This window comes from Pipra filicauda, unplaced genomic scaffold (genome assembly GCF_003945595.2).
Source record: "Pipra filicauda isolate LSUMZ 115617 unplaced genomic scaffold, ASM394559v2 scaffold32_size4067784_pilon, whole genome shotgun sequence".
Taxonomy (NCBI): Eukaryota; Metazoa; Chordata; class Aves; order Passeriformes; family Pipridae; genus Pipra; species Pipra filicauda.
The window spans coordinates 868,735-880,300 of NW_024104454.1; the positions used below are offsets into that span (position 1 = coordinate 868,735).

At 44.2% G+C, this 11,566-nt stretch overlaps 1 protein-coding gene across 2 annotated transcripts in view; it reads right to left on the reverse strand.

Moving 5' to 3' along the window:
* Positions 1-6,572, reverse strand: part of PAMR1 (peptidase domain containing associated with muscle regeneration 1) — a 51,013-nt gene extending 44,441 nt beyond the window's left edge. For both annotated transcript variants that reach the window (XM_027732661.2, XM_027732660.2), the window contains exons 1-2: positions 6,401-6,572; positions 5,288-5,416 (exon numbers count right to left, since the gene is read on the reverse strand). In XM_027732661.2, the coding sequence (XP_027588462.2) occupies positions 5,288-5,416; positions 6,401-6,530 (259 nt within the window). In that variant the 5' untranslated portion in view covers positions 6,531-6,572. The remainder of the gene's footprint in view (positions 1-5,287; positions 5,417-6,400) is intronic.
* Positions 6,573-11,566: the final 4,994 nt, after the last annotated feature.

The following is an 11,566-nucleotide window of genomic DNA, read 5'->3' on the forward strand; positions in this document are numbered from 1 at the left end:
CTTGTTATCCCTAACAGAAGTGGCTAGACTGAGTTCAAATTCTGCCTCTGTCTCTCTAAGTTTCTTTCTACATGACCTAACTATCTTCCTAAACTCTTTATGAGTAGCCAGTCCTTTTTTCCATAGTCGGTAAGCTCTCTTTTTCCCCCTAATCTCCTTTAAAATCTCCCTGTTCAGCCAGGCTGGCTGTCTTCCCCACCGGCTCGCCTTTCGGCAGACTGGGACAGCCTGCTCCTGTGCGTTCAAGACTTGCTTCTTGAAGCATGTCCATGTCTCCTGGACCCCTTTGTTTTCAAGGGCTGTTTCCCAAGGTACCCTCTGAACCAGTCTTCCGAGTAGGCCAAAATCAGCCCTGTGGAAGTCCAGGGTAGAAGTTTTGTCCTCAGGATTCACTACATCATCCTTACATGTTAATGCCACCATGTCAATGAGGTATATAAGCATCACAGCTCCTCCATCATCAGTGTTAATACTGATGACTCAGTGTAACACATATTGAATATACAGCCCTTATCCCATCTTTCCTACCTTTCTTCTACACCTGACCCACTCTGCCTGTGTTGCTCTCAGCTTTACATACTGTGAAATGTACTTCAGTGCCCAGCATCAACAGAATAAAATGAAGTAGTCCAGTCATTTGTGCCCAGTCTATGAAAACCATCAGAGGACAATGAACTGAACAAACAGCAGACAAGGTCACACACTGAGGAAGCAATATCTTTTCATGGTTATCCTGCAGTTGTCCCTAGGCAGCTGTCCAGGGATAGTTGTCCTAATTCCTCATCTTGAATGCTGAACATTTTTAGCCCAGAGAGTTCTCTCACCTTCAGTAACCTCTCCCTTTCCCCCAGCTATAAAATATGGCTAATAGTATTTTCCTCCGTGGAAGAAGAAAAATTGTTTAGTGATTTTTGCAGAGCTTACTGTGATCTGTACATGCAAATGCTAGCAAAATGCACAGTTAATTCACTACACACCAAAGAGCTAATTTCTCAGTTTCTTCTTTCCTGACTACATTTTTCCAAGTGGAGTCTTAAACATGGCTATATCCCCTGGTAAGCCTTCTGTTGCTTTGCTGAGGTATGAGCCTGTGTCCGTAAGCCAAAAATTGCAATTCAGTCACCAAATCAGGAGACTCTGATAGTCTGCACACCACAGATGATAAGTAAAAAGTCAAATGACCAAAAAGACCTCCACACCAATTCTCTCACTTCTTTTTACCTCTCTAGTCCAACAGAAAGCCCTGCTGCTTCCATCTCTTTCCCAAGAGGAACCCTAAACTTTTACCAGTAATACGGGATGAATGTTTCCTACTGAAATGGTGGGGTTTAATGCTTTCCCCTAGGCCCTTCCTTCCTTAGGGAAAAAAGGGTGACAGTGACCTGATTTGGTGGAGTACCAAGCATCTGCCGTTCCCATCGATCATAGTGTCTGGAAATCAATACTGCCGCATCTGGTCTATGGGGAAACACGAAACTGCAGGTCAATTACTCTTCTTGCTTCTTAAGAAAGTGTTGTTCAAATGAAATACCCTTTGTTCATTTACCCTCAGTTACCCTTAATTAAGCAGGACCCAAGGAAACAGAAACCCTGCTCAGAAGTGTTCCTCAAAAGTGTTTCATCCTCCTCTGTGGCTTGCTTAGTTCCCTCTGTAAAAGGCAAGGATTAATGACTGTGCCCAGCAACCACATTAGGATTCAATGAGTACAGCAGGATCTGCTGTGGTGTAAATGGTAATGCTCCTTCCCACAGCAAGAAACGGGCCCTTGTGCTGCCATTGGGCTCCTGCCTCAAAAACAACCTGAGACAAAGCTGCTAGAAATCTTCAGAGGGTTTGACAGGGGGCTTGGACCACCTCAAAGAAAGTTTCCCTTTCGTCGTGAAGGGCTTTTGAGTTTTTGATGCCTTTAACAAAAGAAAGCCAAAGAACTGGTGCAAAGAGATACTTGTATGCATGGCATACTAAACACACTCCTCTGTTTGCTGCGGTACAGCCTGAACTCTCTGAACATTGGCGCCAAGGAAGTAAGTTTGGCCAGCAAAGCAGGTGGTCCAGAGACTAAAGAGGAGCCATTCAATGACTATCTCCAAAAGAACGTTCTCAGGTTTGCTACCACCCGTCTCTGCATGTGAAGCACCTTTGCAGTCACATCAAATCCATGCTCTTTTATCTCCAGACCTTCTAGAAGAAGTTAGGCTCACTCCTCAGACCAACAGTTCAATCATATGTTGATCAAAAGGAGTCTTTTCTCTTCCCATTCTAAATCTGCAGGAGACCTGGAAAGCTCTCAAAAATAATTTACATCATAAACACAAATGCTGGCAAATTCTGCCTCATTTACAAAAAAATAAACCACTTTGGCAGAGTATCAACATCCTTGTTCCGTTCCTGTTCCTGAAAAAAGACAGTTTTCAGGGCCACAGTAAGATTTCCTCTAAAGCTTGTTACTAACAGAGAATAAAAAAAAATTCAGGAGACCTCTGCGTTGTAGCCCACAGAGACCTGTGGGATGATGGAGGGAGAGGTCCTGAGATGACCTCTGGTAAGAATTCATTATCTGCTGTTTGAGTGCTACATCTTTGATGTGAGGCTCCTTCAAAGGTCAAGAGGACTGCAGAGGAGAATGAGAGTAGAAACGTTACTGGTGTTCAGAAAAGGGCTGATATGGGAAGGCAGCTGTCACTTGTCAAACTTGTCCTTACCTGTTGTTTGTTGGTCACCAGTATTATGTGAAACACTAATGTTCACAAAGTATCAAAAACTGCAAGTGATGTTGTTCATCACAGGGACCACATTCAGACAGCAAGGCTCAGGACACCTGTTTGAAAACTCTCCTGCTTTGATGGAGCACGTGCTCTCAGGTGACATTTCAAACGGAGAAAAGGGTTCTGCAGGTTGATTTTCTTCTGGTTTTAGTGTCTGATGTACCTTTTAGGGCATGATAATTCAATACAACAGAAGTCCCATTAGAAAATGTCCCAGTATCCAATTAACTCTAGTCAGTGTGGTTTTTTCCTAATAACATCCTTTGGCCTACTCTGTACCATTTACCATTTTACCATATGGTCTGGCGTCCTCTGGAGGGTATTCAGCCATGTCCACGCATCCAGTTATGCCAGCAGATAGCATAAACTGGACAGACCCATACGCCGTCCCATGGTACTGCTTCCTTGAGACGGCCCTCCAGGCACGTCACTACTTTTGCTGGCATTTCCCAGAAATCGCTCCCAGGGGCTCACCCTTCCCTTGAGACTGCAGCCAGCCCCTTGGCCACTGACACAGGGCTAGGCTTCACTGCTCCCCTTGAGGTAACCAGGCCCTGCCAGTTTCCACCACCACCCTGCCCGCCGTACAGTATCAAATCGGCATCCATCCCGCCTGCAGGATTCTCCGCACCCCTCGCTCTCCCCGCCTGCAGCCGCGGGCCGGCGCGGGCCGGGCGGCGCGGCCTCCTCGGGGCCGGCGGGCGCCACCTCCCGCCCGTGCGGCGGCGATGCCGAGTGGGAGGGGAGCGGAGACCCCGCCGGGCCGGGCGGGCTGGGCCCGAGCAGTGTCTGGGGGCGGTCCGGGAGCGAAGGGATGGAGCTGGAGCGGTGCTCGCCCTCCTCGTCGGCCCCGGCAGTCGGAGCACCGCGGTAACACCCGCCGCGCCCCGCGAGAGGGAGACAGAGCCCGGTGCTCCCTCCGCCCGCAGACCCGCCGGGCACCGGGAGCTGATCCTGCCGCGTCTCCCGCTCTCACCTGAGGGAGCGGCCCGTGTCCCGGGCAGGTCCCCAGGGCCGGCCGTGTGCTTGTCAGCGCTGGCATTGGCACTATAGGACACATTAGGTCCCTTAATTACTGTGGTTGCGCTTCCTTGTGTCTCTGGGATTCTGACCTTCTTACGCTGCCTATCAAGTACCATAGAACCACACAAAAGAGACCACATCCTTAGTGTCACACTGTTTCCCTCAAAAGAGCGAGTAGTAGGAAAACCACTAAAAGATAAAGCTCTCCAAAATCTTAATATTGCAAAAATGTCCAAATAGACTTCTTGTAAGGGTGTATTTGCTTTAAAACAAGTAGGGAGAGCAGACAAATATAATGTGGGCAACCAATATACTCAGGCAGATGGAGGAAATATTACAGGAGTTAATGATTCTTTCTCAGTTCTGCTTTTATAAAAAGTGCCACGAGAGCTCTAGTATTGACCTAGAGCAAACGGGATGTTAGAGTGCTATCAGAATTCACACCATAAATGGCACAGGACTCAGCTGATCAACTTCCAAAGCATCAAGGTTGAGTTAGCTCTGTTGCCAAAACATGTTGATTCCCCACATTCTGCTGTTTGAAGTAATGATTTTATTTTGTATGCTTTCACCTCCTGAATGGTCATGGGCTGTGTTGGGAAAGCAAGTTGAATTTTTACTTTAAAATCAATGACTAAGAGGATGCAAGCCTGAGGTATGTAGAACAATGAACAGAACAGAGTAGGGAAAGCAGACCCTGCTTTCATCCCTTCCAGTGAAATGTGAACAAAGTCAATAAAAAATTTAAAGAAAGCTCTACCTTCACCGGTGGGAAATTGGTAAAGGAAAAACCAGTCTTAAGCTGTATCCAATTAGCTGATGGAACTTGATATTGAAGACAGCATTGGGACCGTCAACTTAGCAAAATTTAAGGAGCAGGAGCTGTTGTACACTGTCAGGAACAAAACCTTTAGATATTGCTACCAGGGCCTGAAACAGTCCTGGTCTCTCATGACACTGTCAGCAGTTGCAAGACACTGTTTTCTGGAGCTGCCCTGGAGTGCGTTGAAGCTGTGTAAAAGAGAGAGAAAGTACTATGACGTCCTTGGGGCTGGTTCTTCAGTCCAAGGGTTGAAGGAGGACAGAGGAGAAGCTCTTTGATATAGCTGTTGCCCTTGTAAATATTTATGTTTATGCTCTGGGGAATCAGAGCATAAATTCAGCATTTATTCTGAAGTATGTCCAAGAAATGCAGACACCAGAAAATTTCTGGAGTCACAGTAGTTAATATTTAAAAATAAACCAAAATAAACCAGAAGTTTAGTAGGTCATAACCTGCCATGACAGGGGGTCCAGCCTATCCCTAGCACACAAGCACTGGGAGAAAAGTTTTCCTCACTGGAGATCTGCCTACTGTCTGGTTGTGTTTGGCCTCTTCTGCTTGTGCCCTTTGCAAGTGTCACTGTACAGGAATAGCTGGAAAGAAACAGCACGGCTCTGGCTCTGTCCCACCAATCCTTGTCCCTGACATGCTTCCCTGCCCAAGGAGGACACTTACTCATGCAGTCTCCGCCATACCAGCCAGCTCTGCACTCTGCACAGTAGATTCCCTTGATGTAGAAGTCATCAAGTGTCCCTCCCCAGGAGCCATTGCGACAGGACTTGCAGTTCTCAAAAATGGTGCAGCCTAAAAGGAGAGCCACTGTGTTAGATGAAAGCCAAGGTGGATTGTCCTGCAGAAAGAGGAGGAGCCTCTCTCTCTTTTCCACAGAAAATGCCAATGACATTAGTGATTGCTGTGGTGCTGACAGCTTCCCTGCTGTGAACCACACCCAACCTCCACCCCCAAAACCTAGGGAGCTGAGAGATTTGGAACCAAACTCCTAGTCTGACTTGCCCAAACCTCTAAATCTCATTGCTCCAACTGTAAATGCCTCTCTCAGAAATCTGAATGTGGATGCTGGTGCCACTTGGGCCCAGCCTAAATGATTCTAATGTCTTTTAACCTGGCCCTATCTCCTCTTGCTCTCACCTTTCACTTTTTTCTTTCCTCCTTGCTAGCAGGACTTCCAAATTGTCTCTCTCTTCTTGCTTTGGGGATGAAAATCATCCCAGAGCACCAAAAAAACCACTTTTGGTGTGAAGCCAGCTACTGTGTCACCCTTTGGCAGCTCCCACACCTGCCCAAGACATCCTCAGGACAGCACTGCTTGTATGAAGTGTTTTCTTTCTCTGGCAGCAATGTTACCCTGCCAAGTGTCTTGCTACTGTCAGCAGAGTGGCAGAGGGAGTTCCTGAGGAGATGTGGGGCAACCCCATGCCTCAGTGAGATGTGCCTGCTCTCACCACTCCCCTGCCCAGCATCCACCATTATGTGCTGATGCCTTGGCCAAAGATTGGGTGTGAATGCAGTATGGCCATAAACATAGAATCATAGAATCATAGAATCATAGAATCATAGAATCGATTGGGTTGGAAAAGACCTCCGAGATCATCGAGTCCAACCCTTGGTCCAAATCCAGTCCATTTACTAGATCATGGCACTCAGGGCCACGTCCAATCTGCGTTTAAAAATCTCCAGGGATGGTGAATCCACCACCTCTCTGGGCAGCCCATTCCAATGCCTGATTACTCTCTCTGTAAAGAATTTTCTCCTGATATCCTGATATACCTGGGTGGATTAAGCAGGAGTCACACTCATTATCCTCGTTCCGGCAGCAGGGAATGGTGTAGCCCACTCTTTGTTTCTGTCCAGGGCAGATGCACTCAATTTGGTCGTATTCGCAGCATTCCCGACACATGATATTCCACTCAGCACCTGGGCAGTTTTCATTGATCACTGTGTACTCTGCAAGCAGAGAACAGAGAGAGGGACACATGGAAATAATCCATTATGTGATGAGGATTGGCAGGATCTATTCAGTGATTTGTCAGATCGTGTATGGCATGAGGCTGGCCAAAGTCTTCAGCCCAGAAAAACCCAAACTACATGGTAACATGTGACCAAAATGTCAATGTGGCTTGGTTGTCTGAAGAACACAGAGGCAGTTTTGCATTGCCAGCCAGAGGACGCAGAAAGACCAGAGGGAAGGAATATGTCCACTGTCTCTGCAATCCTTCCCACTTCTGTGGTGAGAAGAATAGTTTTAAAAAACCACAGAGGATGACATCATATGAGAAAGTTTCTTCAGATTGCAGGACTGATTTACGGCATCATGTATGGTATAGATTATTTAAACTATGACAGCATGTTTTGGTTGTATTTCTACTTGTGAATTTGCTCCTGAAGTCCAGGGTGTCCACCAGGAAAAGCCCCTTTTGAGGCTGGGTTTTGCTAATTTCTCTCCCTGTTTTCACTCAGAAGCATGTGTTGTTACATTTGGCTTCTCTGCCAAAGGAAACAAGATTTTTCGTTATTTTTGAAGGTTCGTTTTGTCAAATACTGTTTCTAATATGGCAACATCTTTCTATTATTTAACATAACCTCATATGATACTTAAGCTATGCTGGAACTACTCTTTTAAGAAACAACCTCAGATTGTGACTCTGCCACAATAAATGCAGATCTTGTCTTTTCTCACCAGTGTGCTGTCTAAATTCTACAAAGTAAGATTTAATGAGTGCATGGTGCTGTCAGCATGCCTCCTAACTAGCTGACAGGCCTGATGAGTGCTTTCATGGAGTTTGATGGTACAAAGAGAGAGAGCAGACTAGAAAGATGAGGCATGAAGGAAATTTAATGAGACCAGCTCTTTTTATCCCCTCTATCCTCCTCTTTTTTTCTTTTTCTTTTTCTTTTTTTTTTTTTAATTGTGGTTAGGTAACAACCTTTTTCCTTGTGTATTAAACTCTGAGTAACGGGGTTGCCTTGTCATTGCGACAAGCAATATATCTCTAAGGCGGAGCACTCTGATGCATGCCTGTACCTGGCTCCCTTCTCACACAACTCTTTTTTGTTTCATTGTCCCTGATAACCTAATCACTGTGCCTGCTGGAGCTCCCTACTACTGAGCCTAGCTGCTCTGTCTCACTTGATTCTCCATGACCTCATGAAACCTGGTTCCTGGAAGCTTATCTTTCCCCCTAATGATTTTTACTGGCTTTATTAAAAAAGGGACCACCAAACTGTTTCTTCACTTTTTTTCCTTTGGCTGGGAAATGAAATTCAGCCTTTTGTGCTTCTCAGAACTGAGCTTTTCCCTTGTGCCTGGTGTACAGACCAGGGAGAGTCTGTCGCTGCTCTAGGTTTAGGAACGAGGCTGCTTTTTGTGCCAAAACCTTTCCATTCCCCTTCTCTGCCTCCATAATCATTTCAAAAGGAAAAAGCTTCTTCTGACATTCAATAAGGTGCTGTAATTTTTTGTTTCAATAATGAAATCTTGCATCAAAATAACCTTAGTGTTCAGCAGTTTTATAGCCTTTGTCTGTAGATCTTGATATGCTCTACAAGGTCCTCTTTCCAGATGGGAAAATGAAGCACAAGGGAGGTGAAGTGACTTTGCTCAAGGTCCCAGAGAAAAACAAGAGCAGAGTCAGGAATTAAACTCATACATTCTAATTCCCAGAACAGCAGTCAGTCAACCTGGCCAAGCTGGGACTTCTTAATCTATGGCTATTATTCTCTTTAATTAAGCCTTTTATCTACGAATTGTATCTGATTCAGATTCCAGAGCAAATTGATTACATGTGTCTAATTATCTTATTAGAACTGACATTCAGTTTGATACATCTCACTATACAAGATAGAAAATAGCTGTTTCTCTAGTGTATGGGGGTGGGGGTCTCACTCCTTGCTGAAGCAGTACTCTGCAAAGTCTGACTATTAAATAAGTACCCAACACTCAGAGCTTTTGTAAAGCTTCCTTTAAATTCTCGTCTTTCCTAACTCAAGCTAGAAATCTGATTTCTCTCAAGATTGCTAAAGCCTATTAATAAAATGGCTATATTCATTTGGTTTGTAGCTGTAAATTATCCAAGAGAAATTGCTATCTATAAAATTATCCAAATGTTCATAGGCAAAGTTACGCTGGAGTGACAAAGGTATGTCTCCATCCTTCCAGGAACTCAAAACCTGGCAAGATAAGGCTGTGAGCAACACAACCTCCAAGTTAGCACCAAGAAAGGGGCTAGACCAAATGATCTTCAGAGTCCCCTTTTCACCTAAATTACTCTATTCTTCCCTAAAATATTACACATGTATTTGTATGTGGGTAAGAGAGTGTGAATGTGTGCATAAGCATATTTATATGTAGAGCTTGTGTTCACAACAGGGCCAAAAAGCAGATGCCACACTTATTCTTGATGGACTGAATGTGTGTATTTGTAACATAAATTGACCTTGAGGTAATATTTAGTGCTAAGATGGGAGCAGATCTTGTCCCTTAAATGACTTGCAAAAATAAACTTGCTGCCACCTAGAAATGCTGTTTCCTCACTTCTTGCCTTTGTCTCAACTGAGACAATGGAAATAGACTGTCTTTTGATTTACTGACAATTTAATTCCCTTTCAGGCTCTCAGGTACTGACAAGGAAATATGGGGATTTGAGACTTTTTTTAAGAGGCCTTTTCTAGGATTTTCTTCACATAAATCATGAAATTATTATTTTGAAGTTTTGCAGAAGCTATTCTTAAAAGAAATTTGTGTGAAAACTTTATGCACCCCTTCAATAATGGCGGAATCCCTTTTGTTTTGGGGATTTTGTTTTAAATATCTCTAGGCTACTGAACAAAAGGCACATAAAACCTTTGCCTCAGAAATTTAAGAGGGAGATGCACAGAGCCGCTTGCACGTAAACAGTGTTTGTTTGTGTGGCTGAGCTCAGCCTGTGCTCCAGGGAGGCAGAGGCATAACCCCATTCCTCCTTGTGTGTTTGGGGATGGGTAACCACTGGCAGCTCCCACACCCACACTTGGCCATCATTACCCCAAAACAGAAGAGAAGGAGGCAGAGAAAAGTGGGGAAAGATTTATTGGCTGAATAAAACACTGAAAGCAAGGCCTTGGCCAGCTGTTGCAGAGATAATTGTGGGGTGCTTTGTGAGTTTTACTTTGATAATCTTCCAAAACAGGCAGTCTGGCTTGCAGGCAGTGAGTGTGTCTCTGATTTTGGGACAAGCAGGAAGAAGCTGCTTGACAACCCATGCAAAATATTTAGCTGCAAAGAACAAACAAGACTCTGGACAGGCAAATAAACAGTGGATTAATTTATGAGATTTTAATGATGGAAGAAAAGCCCATTAAATCCAGGCATAAACAGCACACATGGAAGCAGCTCAAGACCATGGAAACCAAGCAAAAAATAGCTGTGTTGGGATAGCATGCAAACCTCCAGGGCAGGTGTCAGAGGGAAGACCTCCTTGGCTCAGGAGCCTGGCAGAGCACAACACAATGTTTCACCTGATGCTTTAAGTCCAGCATGAGGAGGGCTGTGAGGTGGGAGATGAACATTTTCAGGTTCAGATGACAACACATTCATGCTTTTCACTGACATCTTCACCTAGAAAGACCTCCTAATCCCTATAGCACATGTCACATCCTAAAGGTTGTCAGTGATGGATTTTGTGAGACAGCAGTAAGAGGCAATGCTCCCAGTCACTTGTTAGTGTCAGTCCAAGGGCTGAGTTACTGCAATGGCAATTCACCACAGTGATGCTGCTGCCTCTCCTGATACCCAGGGCTGAGATCAAGCTTAAAGCTTTAGTGATTCAGGAACAGATTCACAAGCACATTGGTGCCTCAGGAGTGGGTCAGTCAGCTCATCATAGTAAAATGTCAGCTTCAGCACACTAATCTTTTGCCATAGTGAATTTGTCAATCATAGATACCTTGATAGATAGAAAGGGATTTTTGTTCCAAAGGTCTGAAAGCTGGGAAAATTATATAGCTAAGAACTAATGTGAATTGACACAAGCCTAATTACACCAATTATCTCTTGTGTCTTCCACTTGTTTGGAAGAATGGGATTTTTTTATAGTGTACACTCACTTTAAGCTGATATAAGCCCATGCTTCTGAGATGGAACACTTTTTTCCCCTTCTCTCCTGGACTTCCCATTCCCACTTCCTACAGTTGTGCTGACATTAGCTGCTATGTGGAGGGATCAGATCAGATGACTGAGCAGAAAACCAGTTTGCCATCTCCATCCATACCTGGGGGAAATGAAAAGTTTGCCACATAAATGTGCTCCGGAGTCCTCCAAAAGAGAGAACTCTGTGTGTGTGTGTGTGTGTGTGTGTGTGTGTGAGAGAGAGAGAGAGAGAGAGATGTACGTGTATTTTTCAGAACTCCTGAAAGATGGAAGAAAATATTTTATAAGGACATCCACATCTTGGTCTGCAATGATAGAACTTCCCATCCTACAAGTCCATTCTGTTTTTCTGCAAAGGTGAGTTATCCTCCCTTGCCTCAGTTTATCCATGAGCACATTGGTAAAATACTACTTAAGTTTAAAGAAATATTATTTCAAATTGCTTTGAAAAGTGCCACTTGCATTAACAATGCAGTGTAATAAGAGCAGATACAAACAGATACATCTCTAGAATTAGAGTTCGTAGACGAGTTTTTCAAATTGATTATTTAACCAATTTAAAATTCCTCAGATGAGAACATGTCCCTTTGTATTTGATTTCATCTTAATTTTTCAGCATCCTGCTCAACAATAACTGCCTTCTGAAGAAGAAAGGAACATTTGAATTTGAAGGAGCAATTTCTTAAGGTTGTTATTAGGGAATATTTGACCATGTAATAATTCTGAAAGGAATCATTCTAATTAAGAAAAAATGGCTTCAACAGAGGTGAAACCTAGTAGCAGCTTACATTTTCTTTAGGTCTGTTTCA